Source organism: Salmo salar, chromosome 10, assembly GCF_965601325.2.
Source record: "Salmo salar chromosome 10, fSalSal1, whole genome shotgun sequence".
Classification (NCBI taxonomy): Eukaryota; Metazoa; Chordata; class Actinopteri; order Salmoniformes; family Salmonidae; genus Salmo; species Salmo salar.
This window is the reverse complement of record NC_138300.1, coordinates 94325024-94347574: the sequence shown is the minus strand read 5'-3', so window position 1 is coordinate 94347574 and position 22551 is coordinate 94325024. Positions and strand designations below refer to the sequence as shown.

The window sequence follows — 22551 nt, the reverse complement described above, 5'->3', positions numbered from 1 at the left end:
ATTTATATTTTTTGCTCCATATAGCTTTGACATTTGCAAACGGTCAGTTCCATCAAAAGTATGAGCTCCTGCTGTTGTTTTCCCAATGAGAACACAATCCCTGTATCCAAATCCACTCATAAATACATCAAGATACAGTATTCAATGTCTGTCGGCCACTGTAACTCAAATATATCTTTCACATATCTTTTCTCCCACACGGTCTCCTATGTTTCATGCATGTTTAAACCATTCACACACATGCATTGCATAAAAAGTGTCTTAGATATTGGAGTTTAATATTAAGCTATAGAAAGCATTTCCCCTTAAGGGACAAACATAAACTCTCTAAAAGTAGAAAAAGCTGTTTTTAACCTCAAGTCAGTAAATGAACATCCTCATTGTTAATTCCCTGGAGCCTTGAGGGTCCCTGAATGAAAAAGCATTGTGTGAGATTATCAGAATGTGACTGACACACATCACTGCATACAGACACCCTTCTGTTTAATTCAATACAAACAACTTCAGGGGATGACGAGTGAACAACCATTTCAGTCTCAATCCATACATTAACAATGAACAAGAAATTATGAAAGCGTCAAGTGCAAATCACTACACAAATAATTTCAATTTTTCTATTCCAAACAATATTCCAACTACTTCAAATAGGCAGCAAAATACTACTGTGTAAAAAAACAAGGTTGAGAAATACAGAACAGAGCCTTCATTAATCCTCCCATGACCATGAAATTAACATATTTCAAATATATTACAGAATTGTAAACAAAATTATGTATTTTATTTACAGTAGTACAGCATAGTAATTAATTTCAAACTGGGGACTAAATTATAGTATTTAAACTATTATTGAATATTACATTAGAGTATTTCAAATATATGACTGTGATTTATGTACAATAGACAATGTGTTCTTCTAGGATCTCATGGAGTCTGAATCCATACCCTGAGCTTTAGCCTGTTGGAAGAGAGGAAACAAAATGGAGAACAAGACCCAGAAAATGACAGAGAGAGCAGGGTCAGTTGAATACTCACCAACTGAAATTGAAGTCAGTGACATACATAGATTTTTGTAAAACCATTGTTGATGCCTATCACCTGCAGGCGTTTGTATTTCTTGGCCAGGTCAACGTTGGTGCGTCCCGGCTGGAACGGATAGGCCCAAAGGATGGAGTTCCAGGATGGACCAAACCGCTCTATACCTCGACACAGATAACTCTCCTCCTCACGGCTGAAGTTCCTCCTCTCCCTCCTCTGGAGAAAGATAGAGGCCGCTGAAGACAGACCTGGCTCTCAAGAGCAGACAGGGTATGTGCACACTGCCCACAAAATGAGGTGGAAACTGAGCTGCACTTCCTAACCTCCTGCCAAATGTATGACCATATTATAGACACATATTTCCCTCAGATTACACAGACCCACAAAGAATTTGAAAACTAATCCAATTTTGATAAACTCCCATATCTACTGGGTGAAATACCACAGTGTGCCATCACAGCAGCAAGATGTGTGACCCGTTTCCACAAAAGGGCAACCAGTGAAAAACCAACACCCATTGTACATATAACCTATTTGTTTATTTATTTTCCCTTTTGTACTTGAATGATTTGCACATCATTACAACACTGTGTATATACATAATATGACATTTGACATGTTGTTACTCTTTTGTAAGTGTAATGTTTACTGTTCATTTTTTATTGTTTATTTCACTTTTGTTTATTATCCATTTCACTTGCTTTGGCAATGTAAACATGTTTCCTATAAAGCCCCTTAAATTGAAATTGAATTGGGGGGGGGGGGGGTCAATGTACAAGGAATGTAGGAGAATGCAGGGTAAAGAACAGTGAGAGAGAGACGGACAAGAGGACATGAGACAAAACACAAACACACCTCATTGGTCATCACCCTCTTTTCCTTGGTTTTGGAACTGCTCTGCTGCAAGACAGAGAACACCATGACACACAGACCTCTGGATAACATGCCCCTACTACACACACACTGGCATAGTGGTCTCTGCTGCCACATTGCCTGGTTACTAGAACATTGGTCGTTCTATACAGTCCATCCACTATAGATTAACCTCCAATTCAACACTCACTTCTACAGACACATCTGGATATATTCACAAACTCCCGACATACACACTCATCTCTGTCTTACAGTCAAAGATGGGTTTCCAATGGACAGAGTCTTCTGCTGATCATCGATGACGGCATCTTCCCCATGATGTGTTCTTCTGTCTGTGTGTGTGTGTGTGTGTGTGTGAGAGTGAGTGAGAGAAAAAAAAGAGGGAGACAGAAAGCAAAGAACAGATGTGTCAAGCCTCATTGTGAGCAGAGACCAACAGCTCTCAGAGTTCATTGAGGTAAACAGAGACAATCAAATAAAGAGAAAATACAATCTCTCCCTCTTTTTCTTCTTCATTGGAAGTGACATTACGTCATCAGTCAGGCCTAATACAGCTGCCTGCTACCAGAACAATAGAACACAGAGAAGAGATTCACTGACCAGAGAGGGAGAAAGGGAGAAAAAAGGATAAATGGAGCATGAGAGAGAGGGGCAGAGAGTGAGCGGAGGGGGGGGGGTCATAATGTTAAGATCAAGATGGTGAAAGAAAAGAGAGAAAAAACAGAAAGAGGAGGGAAAGTGGGTTAGAGAGCGAAAGAAACAAATGTACTGACAAAGAAAGAGTGTAGTATTTCAGACATTTTTTTACATTTTAGTCATTTAGCAGATGCTCTTATGCAGAGCGACTTACAGTAGTGAATGCATACATTTCTTTTTTTTTTTTCTTTTTTTTCCCCCTCAGTACAGACAAAGTGAAGGAGGAAACGTGCTCAAAAAGTGAAGAGTAAATCTGTGAACTGTGAATCAACACACACAGAAGCTTAGAGGTGGACACTGCTACACGATTAGAGCGCTATAACAGAGTGTAAACTAGCTAGTGAGCTGGAGTTGTACAACTGTACTGGTATAGAACAGTGTAAACTAGCTAGTGTTGTGTTATACAGCTGTAGAGGTCGGTAAAAGAGAGGTCAGTAACAGAGTTGACTAGCTATCAGCCAGTGTGAGAACAGTTCTCTGTGCTACAAGGAATACACTGGAGACCAGGAATCCTACGAAAAAAAACACACATTCAACTCGCATATTAGTTGTAACTTCATAGCAGCCTGTTACCAGCATCTAACTTAAAGGATAAATCCACTCATTAGTCCACTGTTGATACAGTCCCAAAATGTTTTGCATGTAAGCAGACAATTTTCTAAATATTGGACTTTCAAAAAGCAAAGTGTCACTGGCCACATCAACCAACCAGCCATGGAGGTACGTCACTCGCTGTGGATGTCGACAAAGGCGTCCCTGGCAACAGGGGTCTCCATGGAGATGTTGAGCCCGAAACTGACACAGACCAGAAACAGCTTTGCCGCCCTGGATCCAAAGGTTCCGGCACCTTCATCCTTGGTGGCTTCCCAATCAAGATCGGATCCGGAGGTACCTGCGTCTTCATCCTCGGCTCTGTCTCCCTCTCCGGTGGCTTCAACCTCGGGTTCAGATCCTAGGAGCTCCCAGCCTCACCAGACCGTGAGGCTGCCTGAGAGACCGGCCCATTCAACATCCCCAACTGTCATCATAGGCAGCTCTATGGTGAGAAACATCTCGGTCACCAAGGCAAAAACCCTGTGCTACCCAGGAGCACGAGTACAGGACATAACAAGGCTGCTTCTGACTGTTCTACCACAGATGCCAGGAGCTGACACTGTCGTAGTCCATGTGGGGTCAAACGACATCAGGAGGGCTAGCTCAGAACATTTGAAAATGGATTTAAAAAAACTGATTTTAGTATTAAAATACTCCAAAAACGCCCATTAATTTCAGGTCCAGTACCACCGTTGGGCCGCCGGTGTGAAAGATTCAGCAGACTGCTGGCATTACACATCTGGCTAAAAGACCACTGTAGCTCTGCTGGAGTCACTTGTGCTGATAACTTTGACACCTTCTGGAAACAGAAGATACTCTACAGGAATGACGGAGTCCATCCAAATCATCTTGGCTCCTGGACTCTGTCCATGCATTTCAAGGCTGCGTTGAAACAATGACTGGTAAATGATCCAGGACCAGCTCAGTTAATCCCTACCATTGTGACAATGAGTCGTCATAATGCTGCATCAAATGTACATGATCTTAGGGGCATTGGCAAACACAAGTAATTTAATTTATGTACCCCTAATTGCAACGAATACATCTGTTTATCCTACAGCTATTGTAAGCAGTAATCATGAGCCTATAAACCAGAGTTACACTGTTAGCACTGAGGCGGTGTGCAGCTCACCCTGCACTATCAGCTCCATTGTAAATAACATGAGTAAGTCTACCTCTGATTAGCTTCCCAGTAAAGCATTAAAAACAATCAAGCAACCCAGAAAAGTGCTAAAAATAGCCCATATTAACATATGTAGCCTAAGAAACAAGGTCCATGAAGTCAATAACTTGCTTGTAACAGATTACATTCATATTCTGACTCTCTCTGAAACTCATTTAGATAATACCTTGATGATACAGTGGTAGTAATACATGGTTATAACATCTACCGAAAAGACAGAAATGCCAAGGGAGGCGGTGTTGCTGTCTACATTGAAAACCACATTCCTGTAAAGCTTAGACGATCTAATGTTAAATACCGTTGAAGTAATATGGCTACAGGTTCATCTGCCTCATGTGTGAAATGCTTGATAATGTACGTGATATCAACAGAGAAGTATATTTTCTGGGTGATTTAAATATTGACTGGCTATCATCCCACGGGGGACCAGTACGGGGGGGGGGGGGGGGGAGTATGAAATGTATGCATTCACTACTGTAAGTCGCTCTGGATAAGAGCGTCTGCTAAATGACTAAAATGTAAATGTAAAAATGTAAAATTAAGCTGCCCACTCAGGAAAAAACGTCAAACTGTAACCAGTGCCTGCAACCTGGATCAGGTTGTCAGTCAACCTACCAGGGTAGTTACAAACAGCACAGGAATTAAATCATCAACATGTATTGATCACATCTTTAATAATGCTGCAGATATTTGCTTAAAGCAGTATCCAAATCCATAGGATGTAGTGATCACAATATAATAGCCATATCTAGGAAAACCAAAGTTCCAAAGGCTGGGCCTAATATAGTGTCTAAGAGGTCATACAAGAAGTTTTGTAGTAATTCATATGTTGATGATGTAAATAATATTTGCTGGTCTGTGGTGTGTAATGAGGAGCAACCAGACGCTGCACTTGACACATTTATGAAACTACTTATTCCTGTTACTAATAAGCACGCATTCATTACGAAAATGTCGGTAAAAACTGTTAAATCCCCGTGGAATGATGAGGAATTTAAAAATGGTATGGTTGAGAGGGATGAGGCAAAAGGTATGGCAATTAAGTCTGGCTGCACAACTGATTGGCAAACGTACTGCAAATTAAGAAATCATGTGACTAAACTAAATAAAAAATAAACTACACTATGAAACAAAGATAAATTATATAAAGAATGATAGTAAAAAGCTTCCGGGCACCTTAAATGACATTTTGGGGAAAAAGCCAACTTGGCTCTTTCATTTATTGAATCAGATGGCTCATTCATCACAAAACCAACTGATATTGCTAACTACTTTAATGACTTTTTCATTGGCAAGATAAGCAAACTTAGGGATGACATGCCAGCAACAAACACTGACACTACACATCCAAGTAAATCTGACCAAATTATGAAAGACAAAGAATTGTACTTTTGAATTCCGTAAAGTCAATGTGGAAGAGGTGAAAAAATGGTTGTCTATCAACAATGACAAGCCACCAGGGTCTGACAATCTAGATGGAAAATTACTGAGGATAATAGCAGATGACATTGCCACTCCTATTTGCCACATCTTCCATTTAAGCCAACTAGAGAGTGTGTGCCCTCAAGCCTGGAGGGAAGCTAAAGTCATTCCGCTACCCAAGAATAGTAAAGCCCCCTTTACTGGCTCAAATAGCCAACCAATCAGCCTGTTACCAACCCTTAGTAAACTTCTGGAAAAAATGGTGTTTGACCAGATACAATGCTATTTTACAGTAAACAAATTGACAACAGAATTTCAGCATGCTTATAGGGAAGCAGACACTCAACAAGCACAGCACTTACACAAATGACTGATGATTGGCTGAGAGGAACTGATGATAAAATGATTGTGGGGGCTGTCTTGTTAGACTTCAGTGAAGCTTTTGACATTATTGATCATAGTCTGCTGCTGGAAAAATGTATGTGTTATGGCTTTACACCCCCTGCTATAATGTGGATAAAGAGTTACTTGTATAACAGAACACAGAGGGTGTTCTTTAATGGAAGCCTTTCCAACATAATCCAGGTAGAATCAGGAATTCCCCAGGTTAGCTGTATAGGCACCTTGCTAATTTTTAAATTTTTACTAAAGACATGCCATTGACTTTGAGTAAAGCTAGAGTTTCTATATATGCGGAATGACTCAACACTATACACGTCAGCTACTACAGCAACTGAAATGACTGCAACACTCAACAAAGAGCTGCAGTTAGTTTCAGAGTGGGTGGAAAGGAATAAGTTCGCCCTAAATATTTCTAAAACTAAAAGCTTTGTATTTGGAACAAAACAGTCACTGAACCCTAAACCTCAACTAAATCTTGTAATAAATAATATGGAAATTGAGCAAGTTGAGACGACTAAACTGCTTGGAGTAACACTAGATTGTAAACTGTCATGGTCAAAACATATTGATGCAGTATTGATGCAGTAGTAGCTAAGATGGGGAGAAGTCTGTCTAAAGTAAAGCAATACTCTGCCTTCTTAACAACACTAACAACAATGCAGGTCCTACAGGCCCTAGTTTTGTCACACCTTCACTACTGTTCAGTCGTTTGGTCAGGTGCCACAAAAAAGGACTTAGGAAAATTGCAATTGGCTCAGAACAGAGCAGCACGGCTGGCCCTTGGATATACTCAGAGAGCTAATATTAATAATATGCATGTCAATCTCTCCTGGCTGAAAGTAATCGGCGTCCCAAGAATTCCGATTACCAATTGTTATGAAAACTTGAAAATCAGCCCCAATTAATCGGTCGACCTCTAGTATTGACACTACTACTGGCAGCTAGTAGTGACACTACTAGTACACAGCTCGGACACCCATGCATACCCCACAAGAGGTCTCTTCACAGTCCCCAAGTCCAGAACAGACTATGGGAGGCACACAGTATTACATAGAGCCATGACTACATGGAACTCCATTCCACATCAAGTAACTGACGCAAGCAGTAAAATTTGATTTAAAAAAAAAAACGGATTAAAAAACACCTTATGGAACAGCGGGAACTGTGAAGCAACACAAACATTGGAAGAGACACATGCATACACACACAATAACATACGCACTATACACACACATGGATTTAGTCATGTAGATATGTGGAAATGGTGGAGTAGGGGCCTGAGGGCACACAGTGTTATGAAATCTGTGAATTTATTGTAAAATAAAGGCTAACGTGTTGCCATGGTGTCTGAACATACTGTACCTCCTCTATCCTGCCCCCTGCTGGTCACAGAGGAGAGGCTCTTCATCAGACCTTTACGCAAAGGATTCCGAGTGATACCTTCACATGGACCACAGTTCTTAAGGGGAGTGAGATTCACATCTGAGAGAGAAAACAGGGGGGGGGGGGGACGACTATATAATATATTATTGTTTTTCACAGAAAAGACAGAGGGGATATGTAAATATTTTGTTGAGATAGTGAATCTTACAGTTGTGATCAGTGTTGCGTTGTCCTCTGTTGGTTGAGTAGCTCCTCAGGAGGGTTCCTTTACAGACAGGAGTCAGACTGGCCTCTGTTACAACAGGACACAAATCCCAATTCAAATCACATCGGTGTGTGGGTGTGTTATCTCTGCAGTGATCCCAGACGCTCTGTGTCCCTTGCTGCGTCTCCCTCTGTCCAGTTGAGTGTATTTCTCTCCTCCTGCGTATATCTCGGAGGTGCTGTGTGTAGCTGTGTGTAGCCTGCTGCAGTACCAGGTGCAGGTCACAGCTGTGAGGACAATTCCTTTGGAGGCCAGGGAACGACCGGCTGGTCACCAAACCGAACACACAGCCTGGGGAGAAGGAAACAGCTGGGTGAACACGGTTTTGCTAAGAGACGGTTAAGCTTTTTTCAGAGCTATAGATAAATAGATACACTACATGAACGAAAGTATGTAGACAGCTGCTTGTCGAACATCTCATTCCAAAATCATGGGCATTAATATGGAGTTGGTCCCCCCTTTGCTTCTATAACAGCCTCCACCCTTCTGGGACGGCTTTCCACTAGTTGTTGGAACATTGCTGCGGGGACTTGCTTCCATTCAGCCACAAGAGCATTAGTGAGGTCGGGCACTGATGTTGGGTGATTAGACCTGGCTCGCAGTCGGCGTTCCAATTCATCCAAAAGGTGTTCGATGGGGTTGAGGTCAGGGCTTTGTGCAGGCCAAGTTCTTCCACACCGATCTCGACAAACCATTTCTGTATGGACCTCGCTTTGAGCACGGGGACAGTGTCATGCTGAAACAGGAAAGATCCTTCCCCAAACTGTTGCCACAAAGTTGTAAGCACAGAATTGTCTAGAATGCTGTAGCGCTAAGATTTCCCTTCGATGGAACTAAGGGGCCTAGCCCGAACCATGAAAAACAGGCCCAGACCATTATTCCTCCACCACCAAACTTTACAGTTGGCACTATTCGGGCAGGTAGTGTTGTGCTGGCATCCGCCAAATCCAGATTCATCTGTTGGACTTCCAGATGGTGAAGTGTGATTCATCACGCCAGAGAAAGCGTTTTCAATGCTCCAGAGTCCAATGCCGGCGAGCTTTACGTCACTCCAGCCGACACTTGGCATTACGGATGGTGATCTTAGGTTTGTGTGCAGCTGGTCGGCCATGGAAACCCATTTCGTAAAGCTCTCGATGAACAGTTCTTGTGCTGACGTTGCTTCCAGACACAGTGTCGAACTCGGTAGGTAGTACTGCAAATGACAGCAGATTATTTTTACGTGCTACACACTTCAGCAATTTGCGGCCCTATTCTGTGAGATTGCGTGGCCTTCGCGGCTGAACCGTTGTTGCTCCTAGACATTTCCATTTCACAATAACAGGACTTAAGAGTTGACCGGGGAAGCTCTAGCAGGTCAGAAATTTTACAAACTGACTTGTTGGAAAGGTGGCATCCTATGACGGTGCCACGTTGAAAGTCACTGAGCTCTTCAGTAAGCCCATTCTACTGCCAATGTTTGTCTATGGAGATCGCTTGGCTGTGTGCTCGATTTTATATACCTGTCAGCAACGGGTGTGGCTGAAACAGCCAAATACACTAATTTCAAGGGGTGTCCACATATTTTTGTATACATAGTGTAGACAGTTTTGCATTGTCACTTTATCCCATTGACATTTTTGTACCTTCATCATCCAACGGTTTCTTCTGCCTGCTCATTCCTGGCTTGCCTGGAGCTGGGCACTTGAACACTTGGCTAAACCACACACCATGAGGGAGAGAAGAACGGTACACAGAATTACATTTCTTACATAACATCAACATGAAACACTTCACAAGAATCATGTTTCAATAAATACAGCATTTGCATATAGTGCAGAGTGCTGACCTGTGTGTGTGTGTCTGGGAGTGTCCTTCTAGTGGACTGGAGGAGGAAGGGACCAGTGTTCCTGTCCCCAGACATACAGAGCACCTCTCATCCTCTCCATCACAGGGCTGCCCAGGGACACTGGCTCTACCAGGTCCAGCATAGCGCACGGCTGACAAAGACTGTGTGTGAGCCTGCTCTCTCATACCAAGGTGCTTGTCTCTGCGGTTCTCGGTCTGTGTGTGTGATGCTGTGTTTTTGCCTTTCTCTGTGAGTGTGTTTGTGTAGAGAGGATAACTATTTCTCTTAGCTGCCAAGCCCCTGTCCCTTTCCTTCTCTGGTTGTGTGTTTCCAAGTGTGTAAACGTGCAGCGTGGTGTGCCTTTGTGTGTGTGTTCTCTTCTCCCTCTCACTCTCTCTGCTGCGGCTGGGTTTCTGAGGCTCCTCACTGGTTTGGAATATCTGTCTCCTTACACGCTTCTGATCAAAACAAACAAACACACACACACACACACACACACACACACACACACACACACACACACACACACACACACACACACACACACACACACACACACACACACACACACACACACACACACACACACACACACACACACACACACACACACGAGTCAGTGGGCTTGGAGAGCCTAGTAGTGTCTGTTAAATAGATTGGTCCTGTCCAGAAACAACATATCAGAGGGCAAGGTGGAGCTACCATATTGCTTATTATACCTATCCAATTCCTTCAGATTGACATGACGTCCACTAGAGGGTAGGGGTTGTTTCTGGACAGGACCATTGTGTGTGGAGTGGACCAGAGCTGTGTTAGACCCGCACCGTTAGGTCCTGCTCTCTGTTTGTGGGTTGATTCTCCTCTAGGAGTCTATGGTGTAGATCCTCTCTCTCTCCATCTCCACCCCTCCCCACTAGAACCGGCCGGACTGGGGTCTGTTCACAGGACATCCCCCTCTCTTCTCCTCTTTCCTCCTCTCTTCTCTCTTGACCCCAACTCTCTACTCCTCTCCAACGCTCCTCTCTTTCCTCACACCTCCTGCCTCCATTCCACTCCTGGTATGGTAAAGAGGTGTGGTGAGGGGGTAGGGATAAGGATGGGGGTAGAGGTAGGGGTAAGAGTAGCTCCTTCCTCCCCCATTCTGCAGGGTTCTGGGGGGTTTGGTCTGGGGGGTTTGGTTCAACCCCCTCCCACTCCTCCTCCGCTCCCTGTTCAACAACCCGAACACACACACACAAAGGCTTGCTGTTTAAGGGGTGTGCATGTGGATGAGTGAGTGAGTAAGTCAGTGGGAGTGAGAGTATGCATGCCTGTATGAGGAGAAGTGTGATGTTTGCAGTGCCTTTGTAAAGCTTGATATATATGTGTGTGTGTGTGAGCGTTGAATATTTTCCTGGTATTTTACAAATGTTCCATCCCGAGAATCAATCTCTTTTCTCCCAGATAAACTTGCCAAAACCGGCAGTGTCATTCCAAAGCATATTAATATTAATCACTCACTCATTACTTACTTTACCTTTATTTAACTAGTTAAGTTAGTTAAGAACAAATTCTTATTTTCAATGACGGCCTAGGAACAGTGGGTTAACTGCCTTGTTCAGGGGCAGAACGACAGATTTGTACCTTGTCAGCTCAGGGATTCGAACTTGCAACCTTTCGGTTACTAGTCCAACGCTCTAACCACTAGGCTACCCTGCCGCCCCTATGTCTGGATTTGATTAGAGCTTTGATCTAAAATTCAACCCTGATTCTACCTGAGCCATGCATTAAATACATTTAATGAGGCCTACATTAAAAATAGCCCAAATGATTGCGCTATTATCCAATGCATATAGCCTATGACATAGGCTACTGCACATTACACAAGACAGAAAAACATAAAAGCCCATAGATGTAGCTAAGCTATATGCTCTCTTAGGTAAATACATGAAACTAGCTCCAGTAGGCTAATCTTTCTGAGTGTGAACTGCATTACTGCACTGTAATATACTGTATTAGATGGACACACATTATTCAAACCATGATAAAACAGGGAGAGAACATGCAATTCTGGTGCAGCACATGCGGCCTACAAAGTTACAAGTATAGGCTAGAGAATTAGATTTTAATTTTGAAATATAATAGGGCCTATAATAATTGTATAATTAGCAGGCTGACACATGTATACCTTTCATAATACAGTATTTCCCCTAATGTTATTAGCCTACCTCTATCGTGGCTTCATTTCTTCCTAGCTTTCAACAGTTAAATTAAATAAGTTTTGTTGTCCTGATCTTCATCATTTTAATGACATCGTTTAATAATATAGGACTATAATTAGATGCAGAAGGCTTTCACTTCTCTTCACGAAGATTTAAGTTCTTATTTTTATTTGTTTGATTGAATGGTTATTGGTCTGGATAAATAATTGCTATAGCCTACCGCCATCGTGCGTTCGCTCTTCTTTCAAACTACCTGTGAGTTCTATTGGCTGATGTATTTAACATTCAGCAAACAAGAGCTTGCATCCCTCTCCGAATAGTCTATTGGTATAAGAAATGCTAAAATAATTATGTCCAGAAAGCTATTCTAGTCTAGATTTTCCTGCATGGGAGAAGCCAGTGGAGCACAGGTGCGTTTGTATTGCACAAGAGACAGAGGCTATAAGTTAGAAGCGTATTATGCATAACCCATCATTAATTAGCTAAATATAAGGCTAATACTGCATTGAATGCATTACCTGAAAGAGGTAGGCTAGGACATCTATATATAGGGCTATATATCAATTTATGTTTTTTATTTAACCTTTATTTAACTAGGCAAGTCAGTTAAGAACAAAATCTTATTTACAATGACGGCCTACCAAACTGGGTGGTTCTAGCCCTGAATGCTGATTGGCTGAAAGCTGGGTTATATCAGACAGTATATCACGTGTATAACAAAACATTTATTTTTAATGCTCTAATTATGTTGGTAACCAGTTTATAATAGCAATAAGGCACCTCGGGTGTTTGTGATATATGCCAATATACCATGGCTAAGGGCTGTGTCCAGGCACTCTGCATTGCGTCGTGCATAAGAACAGCCCTTAGCCGTGGTAAATTGGCCATATACCACACCCCTGGTGCTTTATTGCTTAACTAGAACATGATTATCTATTTTGGATGCAATTTGAATGGAGTTAATGGAGAGAAAGACAGAGTGCTTGGGCGTGCACTGATTTAAAGCAACGATATTCCATTGACTCTGCAGCTGAAAAAATGTTTTAAAAGTATTTACAATTAAAAAATAAGGTGACCCCCGAAAGCCAGATGGAGATGGTAAATTAGATGCGCATTCATTCTTTATATTACTGTAGCATAGACTATGCTGCAGCAAATGTAGGCCTACAGCACCTGTCACCAGAAAAAAAGTTACCATGATGAGATGATAGGTCTACATGCATTGTGAACTGTGCTCCATACTGAGACGGGCTGTGTGTCCCCACCCTGAGTGTTGATAATTAATCATGCAGAGGCCATAAAGAAGACAGATTTAGACATTGCATATAATTTAACAGTTCCATTTCATGCCATGCTGTTCATATAAATAATTGATTATAATTTACCAGTTTCTCACAGTTATTTATCCCGGGAAAAGAGAATGGTTTTGGGCGGTAATCCCGGTAACCGGGTTCCCGCCATGTATATGTGTGTGTGGTGTAATATACCTGAGCCTGTTGTCTCTCCAGCTGGTTGATCCTGTGCAGCATGTCTCGTGCTGACCTCCAGTACCCCTCCATGTCCACAGGGGGCTCTAGCTCCGCAGTCTGACCCTGAGACTCCCCATGGACCGCACCACGCAGAAACACAGCTGGGAGGACAGGGAGGAGAAGAATGAGAGGAAAGAAAATGCTATGGACATTATGAAATGGGTAGACTCACTTCAACACTGACATTTTCATACAGGTCTGTCTGTGTGTGTGTGTGTGTGTGTGTGTGGGGACTCACAAGCCTGTTTGCAGGTCTGCAGTATGAAGGCAGCAGCCTTCCTGAGCTCTTCGCTGGTAGACTCAGTCAGTAGAGTGATGATGAGGGACAGACCTCCACACTGTAACAACTGAGACCGGTGATCCTCTAGAGGATAGAAGGGGGAGAATTGTATTAAATAAATACTGTAGTTATCACAGTTATTACTGTGCAGTTATCATTGTTGTAATAAATTAATGTTTTCTTTGGAATTGTAAGATGTGCTTTCGTCATTATTTGTTGCAAATAAAGCTGTGCGTCGCGGCCATACCAGAGGCCTCAGTGCAGTGTCCCAGGGTGAGTATGACAATGAGCCTGTCTTGGGGCTCCAGGCTGCGGCTGGACAGCAGGGAGTGGAGCTGAGGAACCAAACCATAACCTGCCAGACCTGACGCCAACACAGCTACGCACAGTAGGGGGAGAGAGGAGAAAATGGACAGGTTACCTAAGGAGAGCTGGTTTACATGGCTGTATGAGAGTGAGTGAGTGAGTGAGTGAGTGAGTGAGTGAGTGAGTGAGTGAGTGAGTGAGTGAGTGAGTGAGTGAGTGAGTGAGTGAGTGAGTGAGTGAGTGAGTGAGTGAGTGAGTGAGTGAGTGAGTTCTACACCGCCCTAGCGGTAGGAGAGAGGGGTTGATTTGGGATTCAGGGAGAGAGTCACTCACGGTTGTCAATGATGCAGGCTGACAGGGTCTTGGTCATGATGACAGACAGCTGACAGGCCAATGGGCTGTGGGCGGCATCAGAGACTAAGCGAATCAGAGTGAGTGTCAGAGTTCCGAGCCCGCCGACTGTGGAAAAACTATCCTGAGCACAATCTGTGAGAGGGGTAGAGAGAGAGAGAGAGTGGGAGACACAGAGATAGGAGATGAATACAGAATAATGAGTGTTCAACAGATAACCCAAAACCGTCCTACTAGAGGCTACACTGTAGCCTCTACAGACTAAAGGCCTGCATCCATCCTTCCTTAACACCAAGGAGAGAAAGAGAGATATAAACCTTCATTTGAACAGTTACCAAAATGCTCTAGGACACTAATCTCTACAGACTGAAGGTCTGCATCTATCTTTAAGATCTTTGCCTGGCCGTCATAGAAATAGAAACAACACTACACTTATAAAACTACTCGGATTACAATTACAAACCGTCCATTGCAAAAGCAACCTAAGTATTCTGTGTGTGACAAGACAACTCAAGAAAATCTGTTAAAAAGGCTAACATACCTTTTCAATCACAAGATACTGATACATACAGTATGTAAGTAACTGACTCTAAACATTAGTGTCAGTGAATCATCCCTGTTTTACTCACGGTTGTTGGCGACAGTCATGGATATAAAGGAGCAGATGGGCTGAACCATCTCTGTGTGGGGGTGAGAGAGCTGCTGCAGCCAGCCCTTGACCAGGGGGAAGGCTGACACACACATACGCTGGCTCTCCTCTAGGGAAAGAACATTTTTCTTCTTCCACCAAGCTACACACATGCATGCATAACCACCCTTGTTTATTTAATGTACAGCTGCATAGAACACTGTACAAGGACACAAATACACACACGTTACCATTCTGGGGGTTGTTGACACAGCCACAGAGAGCACGGGACACAGAGGTCCAGAGTTGGAACAGCTGAGTGACGTTAGCAGGTCTCACTGTGGCCTCGCCAGAGAGAGGGAAACTAGTCCTGGGGAGAGAAACAAACATCAATCAACCTGAATTGGAGTTGTCCTGTACGGTTTTACTTTAATACAATGTCATCAGCTGCTTACCTCTTGACCATGCAGGTCTTGATTGTAAAAGATAATTAGTTGTCTATTTCGACCCATGTCTGCCGGAAACCCAGTGTGGTGCATTTCAGTGTTTACCTGAACAAGTCCAGCAGGATATCCAGACAGCCCGAGGTCTGAGCGAACGTCTGGCCAGACCCTGAAGCAGCACACACACAATTAACCATATTTGTATGTACAATATATATAGCCTAGTGCTTTTCACATTAACATCAATAAAGCCTTGTTCACACTGGAGGTTTTGAAGTGACTCAAATCCTTTTTTTTTTTGCATATCCAAATCTATAATTTTTCCTGCAAAACTGATTTGAGCATTAAGCCCTGCAGTGTGAACAAGGCTTAGGTGCTTCACAGTAACCCAGCTTAGACTTCAAAAATCAAGCAGTAGTACAGTGGCAAGGAAAAACTCCCTGGAAGGTAGAAACCTTGAGAGGCACTAGACAGGGAGCCCCATCCTCCTCTGGCTGTACCAGGTAAAACACCTGCCTGTCATGACAATCACCCCCTGTCCGAAATCAGCTCTCAACCCTCAATCCCAGCAGGACCAAAGAAACCCAAAGTCAGTTTTTCCTGTCTGCTCTTACTGTTGTTGGCGACGAGGACAGAGAGCAGGTAGACAGCTACTCTCCTCTGGGTCAGTGGGCTGTCCTGCTGCATCAGACACTCTGCCAGATCACTGAATGTCTCCCTCCTACACAGGGCCTGCTTACAGTACACTGCACATACACACGTGTTTACAATACACGTACATCAGCATCAGAGAGAAACTGCTTAAAGTACACTACCAACATATACACACACACCATTGGCCTCCGCCAGCATTCCCAGTGTGAACTGAGCAGTCTCCCTGACCTCTGAGTGAGCACTGGATTTAGAGAGGTTGTGCACAAACACCACTCCTCCCATCTCTCTGAAGAAGTCCACATTCTCTTCTGAAACAGAGAAAATCAGTGACATTACATTACTATTAGTGATTCATTTATCTATTAAATCGATCTACAGAAGATTTGCTGTTTGTGTGGGCGTGTGTGTGTGTGTGTGTGAGAGACCTCTCTGTTGACAGATGGAGTAGATGGTGAAAAGAGCTTGTTTCTGTGAAGCAGGACATTTCATCTGGTACTTCAGACACTCAAGCAACAAACTCAGATCTGTCTTTGTGGCTGTAAAGTAGAAAAATACATTTAAAAAAAGACAAACCAAACAAATAAATGAACAAAAACATAAAGTAGTGTCATGTGTAACATATAAAAGTCCAGCAATAATACTCACCATTATGTTTGCTTATGCTGGAAACATACATTTCCATCTTCAATGGATTGAGCTGCCAGGGTGGGACATGTATATGCTAGGACTGTAGGACAGATGTTGTTACCAAAGAAATATAGGCTGTATTAACCTGTGCTGTTGCTGTAACTAGCTAGCTAGCAAGAAAGTACGATCGAAGAGGTTTAGAAACTCTGTGGGATGGTGCTTTCAAAACAACTGGGAAGTCGAAAAATAAACGAGGTAAAATCACGACGTCAGTGATCTTTAGGTCGGAAACTCCGAGCTCTCTGAAGAGGCCCGAGTTGCAGACTTGGACTTCCAAGTTGGATGACCGTTCAAAACGCGTTTTCCCTCACTCTCAGTTACCAGTTGTATTTGAGGCCGGATATGTTATGAACGCGGCAGTAGTCACAGATTGTTGTCACCACCTGAGTTAGCTAACGTTAGCTATCTGCTACTAGATGTGTCACGACTCTCATGAGCGACCTTGCACAAAAACAAAAAACCCCAGCTATTTAGCTACCTGTCTAGTACTTGCCAATTCATCAATACACTTCTTTAATTACAATTCAAATTAAAGCATACACTCTTACATTGTCATTTGCTGGACAGTTTATGTGTTGATGCCTATGCTGGTGCACCGGATGGAAGATTGTGGACAGCCAGTTGATGGAGAATGACTCAAATTTACCGCCACGACGCCATCGTCTCTGATTGGCCACAGTAAAGGCGCTACTTGTAGGGGTCCGAACGAAGCCAGAGCCTATTTTTTTTAAACCTAGATAACGTTAGCTAAATATCAACAGGTCAAGGTGTCTTAGCTTCAGTATTATTTACAGTAGTGTAAAATACATGGTTATGCGTTAGCCTGGGCAGCCGCTAGTGGATCTCCAGTGTCTATGTAGTTAGCTACTATAGTTACTAGTGGAGATCCATAAAGCTCACGATTTAGCCGCGAAGGCAGAGGTTGGTTAAGTTAGCAGCTGCCCAGGCTTTAGCTCGGAGTAAAACTCATGTCATTTACGTTTGCCTTGCACATTTCAGACGTTTCCTAGCTAGCTAATGTTACATTGCAACAGTAACCAGGCCAACTAGGCAGGGGTCACTTTTAGAAATCTGCATTTTCAAAACACACACCATCATAAAAATATGTTTTAATAACGCGGCATAGGCCTTGCAACATTTACGGTGATATGGCCTCTGCAGAAGTCGGCATTCATACTTCTAGCGCTTTTCCCAGCAGCTCACAGATGTGAGTTTGTGTTTATACAGGACCTCCCACCCTCACCTACCGTTAATGTGGAGCCCTAAAATTTAAGAGGCGTACGGCTAAGCCGTACAGAGTTAAATGTGGCCTCTGCGTGCTTACAATTGCATTTTCGGATCAAGCATCAATTGTCTAGTGATCCAGCATTTTTTTATTTAACCATTTATTTAACTGTACAAATTCTTATTTACAATGACGGCCAAACCTGGACGACGCTGGGACAATTGTGCGCCGCCCTATGGGACTCCCAATCACGGCCGGATGTGATTCAGCCTGGATTCGAACCAGGGACTGTAGTGACGGTTCTTGCACTGAAATGCAGTGCCTTAGGCAGCTGCGCTACCCAGGGACGTGCAACTATAGTTTTTCACACAAAATAAAAGAATGCAAAGCTATTTGGCTAGCAACTACGCTACACGGCATAAGAAAACCAGCTAGTTTACGATGAAAGAGAAAGGTCTTTTTTGCAAACATGGCCATCAGATTTATCATGTTTATCATAGAAAGAATTTAGCCAGCTACATTTTCTAGTGTTTTGCTTGAAGTTAATCTCATATTTTAACTAGCTACCGAAGAAAATGTGTTGGTTAGCTAGCGAACTACATATCAGGGGCAAGAGGGACGTCGCACGTAACCTGTGTGGAACTAGCCACAATAGTGGCGTATGCTATTCCCTTTCAAAATAAAAGTCCACCATTTCAAAGTGATCAAACGAGTACAAATAGTGTAATCCTGCAATTTGGACTAAATAATTCTGAGCGAGGTCGGAATGTTGTTATATATATTCAACAAAAGACAATGAGAAAAGTGTACACAAAAAATTACAAATTTGTTGAAATCGGACTGTGGATGTATTAGACTTTAGAATTGCGTTGGGGCATACCACTTTGCCAGTGGCATCTAAATTGAGGGAGGACTATTTTTTTACTAAAATGTTCCCAGTACCCACCATGAGGTTGCTACAAGCTAGCCTATGATTGAAAGTTTACAAAGTAGGTGCATACAGGTCAAGAGACACATTTTAGGTTCCAGACAATGACACATGGACAGACAGTGACATTCAGTACCACCTTGCAAACTCTTGCCTGCATCTAGCTGATATAGGGTGTAATCATTAGTCCAACACTTGCAAACAAGAGTTTCTATTGGACAAATTCAGGTATGTTTATCCCTGTTTTGTTCCGTTTGCTTTATTTAAGTAACTTCCGTTTAAGAAACTTAAGTTTAAGAATCCTTTTCAACAGAATCGGTGGAATGAATACACCCCTGATCACCCGTAAACAAAGTTCACTTTCATAGCAGCCACATTGTATTCCTTCTCGCATCCATGCACTCTACTCCTCTCACCTCTTCCCTTCACTTGTGGGTTTCAATGCACAACACAGCTGTATGTGGCCAGGCAAAATAACCTTTCCAAACCAAACCGCTACACACAGCCTACATTGTTGTCACCATATTAGCTAAAGTAACATCATTGTCAGCATAGCTAATAGAACTAATGCGTTAGTAAACCCGCTACAATCATGAAGCAATGTTAGTGTACTAACATTTACCGGCGGGCCCCGGTGGCAATAAATTATTAGTACCAAAAGCTTACCTTGACTTGGAAGAGTTCCAGTGTTGTGTTAGAAAGTCATAGCCAGCTAGCTAACATAGCATCCCTCTGTTTGAGCAGGGTGTTTCAGTAGGCTAAACTAGCTAGTTGCATTTGCTAGCTAAGTAAGTGAAACTGAAAGTGTTTTTTTTATTTTTAAATCTCTCTATTTCTCTCTTGCTTCTCCTTAATTTTGGAAGAAATGTATTTGTTCAAAACTGTTTAACCATTGTATTTCTTTCTCTTTGGGTCAACTACCTCCTGATAGCTAGCTGTAACTAATGCTTTCAGTACTAGATTAATTACCTGATCCATTGATTGGGTGGACAACATGTCAGTTCATGCTGCAAGAGCTCTGATAGGCTGGAGGATGTCCCCCGGAAGTTGTCATCATTACTGTGTACTGTAAGTCTATGGAAGGGGGTGAGAACCATGAGCCTCCTAGGTTTTGTGTTGAAGTCAATATACCCAGAGGAGGACGGAAGCTAGCTGTCCTCCGGCAACACCATGGTGCTACCCTACAGAGTGCTGTTAAGGCTACTGTAGACCTTCTTTGCATAATAGTGTGTTTTAATCAGTTATTTGGTGATGTGATTATATTTAGAATAGTTTTATCTTAAAAGGATAACTTTCTAAATGTTTTACCATTTTAATATTTATGAAATTCACTGAGGAGGATGGTCCTCCCCTTCCTCCTCTGAGGAGCCTCCACTGTTCTATGCACTGTACAGCCTTACCTATGGATCTTGGGTCCATGAATTGGGATATCAGCCTACTCAGTGACACCCACAGATTACAATTCTGAAGAGTTTACACAAATATTAGCGCTGTAGCTCATATTAGGGAACTTTAACTGTGTGAAATCGCCTCATTATTCAGACTATTGTGCATATTGAACATTCATATTACAATGTACAACCTTACCTATAGATCTTAAGTCCATGAAATGGGGTATCAGCCTACTCAGTGACACCCACAGAACCCAACTGTGAAGAGTTTTCTTACTGCAGGACTTTGCAACCAGTGTGAAATGATCCACATTAAAGGGAATAAAAAATTAAACTTCATATTCATCATCTCCAGCGACATCCCAACATCAACAAGTTTGAGTACAAGTTTGGACACACGTACTCATTCAAGGGTTTTTCTATCTTTTTTAAAACTATTTTCTACATTGTAGAATAATAGCAAAGACATCAAAACTATGAAATAACACATATGGAATCATGTAGTAACCAAAAAAGTGTTAAACAAATCAAAATATATTTTAGATTTTAGATTCTTCAAAGTAGCCACCCTTTGCCTTGATGACAGCTTTGCACACTCTTTGCATTCTCACAACCAGCTTCATGGGGTAGTCACCTGGAATATAAAATCACAAGATACACACGCACACTGATGTCATTGGAAACACTGATCTTCCTCTATCTTTTTTTACTACAAAACATAGAAACACACCATTTTAACTTATGTTGATGTTGGGGTGGGGCTGGAGATGATGAATATGAAGTTGCATTTTTTTCTTTAAGCGCACCAGTCAACATACTATGTTTTGAATCTAATCAAATATTATTTGTTTCATGCTTCACAAGTAAACAGGTGTAGACTAACAGTGAAATGTTTACTTGCGGGTCCTGTACAATGCAGAATTAAAGAGAAAACATTTAATTGAAAAAATAGAAATAGTTACACGAGAAATAAACACACAGTGAATAACAATGACGAGTAAAAATAACATGGCTATATATATGGAGTACCAGTACCGAGTGAATGTGCAGGGGTAAGAGGTAACTGAGGTAGCTAAGTACATGTAGGTAGGGTTAAAGTGACTAGGCAACAGGATAGTAGTAGCAGCAGCGGTTAGCCATTTGATTAGCTATTTAGTGGTCTTGTTTAGCGGTCTTATGGCTTGGGGGTAGAGGTTGTTCAGGGTCCTGTTGGTTCCTGACTTGGTGCACTGGTACCGCTTGCCGTGGGTAGCAGAGAGAACGGTATGGCTTGGGTCGCTGGAGTCTTTCACAATTTTTTGGGGCCTTCCTCTGACACCACCAGGTATAGAGGTCCTGGATGGCAGGGAGCTCTGCTTTCTTGGACTTAACTTGCTTACCACTTTGTCCATGTGGTTTCTTCATCACAGACTCCATTAAATGATGACCTATTCCTAAATATTTGGTCAAATTATACATTTTGTGTATAGTTTACTAGAGACAAAGGTGGCTCAATTGACTATTTTGGCTCAACTTTCCCCACTCACCCCTACTAGACTTTAGTTGAGAAACCAACTGCTTCAAAGACACAATGTAAACAATGATGGACTAGGGCGGCAGGTAGCCTAGCAGTTAAGAGTGTTGGGCGATTAACCGAAAGGTCGCTGGTTTGAATCTCAAAACCAACTAGGTGAACAATCTGTTTATGTGCCCTTGAGCAAGGCATTTAACCCTAATTGCTCTGGATAAGAGTGTCGGCTAAATGACTAAAATGTAAATGAGCTGGCATAGCTGTTAACGACCTAGATTATGCTAATGGATGCACCTTTACACATTTAAATCGCTTGGCCTGACAAAATGAATACACTAAAGTAAACACACTAAATGGTAAAACAAATTAGTTTTAAGCAAAATAGTGTTCTTTTTTTGACAACTGCAAACTTGAAAAGGGTTACTGGCTCAAATGGGTTACTGTTTTTTGCTTTCCTCTGGAAAATCGTTTCTTTAAATAAATACTGTTTAAAACATTATTTAAATTGAAATGTGTCATTATTGTGTATCTTAAATACTGTCACCGAGTAGGCTGACACACCATTTCATGGATCCAAGATCCATATGTAAGGCTGTACATTGCAATATGAATGTTCAATACATAGTAGATTTACTGGTGAGCTTAATGTGGCTCTTTCACACCGGTTTCAAAGTCCCGCAATAAGCCCTAGGATGTAAATATTTGTGTAAACTCTTTAGAATTGTAATCTGTGGCTG

At 42.3% G+C, this 22551-nt stretch overlaps 1 protein-coding gene and 1 long non-coding RNA gene across 6 annotated transcripts in view; one reads left to right on the top strand and one right to left on the bottom strand.

Annotated features, from left to right (window-relative positions):
* Positions 1–458: 458 nt before the first annotated feature.
* On the bottom strand, positions 459–19874 carry LOC106561185 (telomere repeats-binding bouquet formation protein 1). 5 transcript variants are annotated; one of them, XR_001318748.3, is made up of 21 exons: positions 19580–19874; positions 16719–16800; positions 16499–16609; positions 16253–16381; positions 16034–16165; positions 15528–15588; positions 15228–15346; positions 14978–15106; positions 14331–14483; positions 13939–14070; positions 13650–13775; positions 13370–13512; positions 10506–10889; positions 9682–10139; positions 9479–9549; positions 7797–8144; positions 7568–7687; positions 2161–2240; positions 1891–1935; positions 1096–1316; positions 459–955 (listed from the first exon to the last, which is right to left on the bottom strand). XR_001318748.3 is itself a non-coding variant. In XM_014124860.3 (21 exons), exons 2-21 carry the CDS (start codon positions 16753–16755, stop codon positions 914–916), a joined length of 2976 nt encoding a protein of 991 aa, XP_013980335.3. In that variant the 5' UTR covers positions 16756–16800; positions 19580–19874; the 3' UTR covers positions 459–913. The 5 variants fall into 5 exon arrangements, 4 of the variants coding, with proteins under 4 accessions (XP_013980335.3, XP_013980336.3, XP_013980334.3 ...); XM_014124860.3 differs by having other exon boundaries at positions 1096–1251; XM_014124861.3 differs by having other exon boundaries at positions 1096–1251; positions 1891–1932.
* The window catches only part of LOC145858625 (uncharacterized), a 39136-nt gene continuing 35514 nt past the window's right edge, over positions 18930–22551 (top strand). Inside the window, exon 1 of the long non-coding RNA XR_014379090.1 lies at positions 18930–19141. This is a non-coding gene — a long non-coding RNA (uncharacterized LOC145858625). The remainder of the gene's footprint in view (positions 19142–22551) is intronic.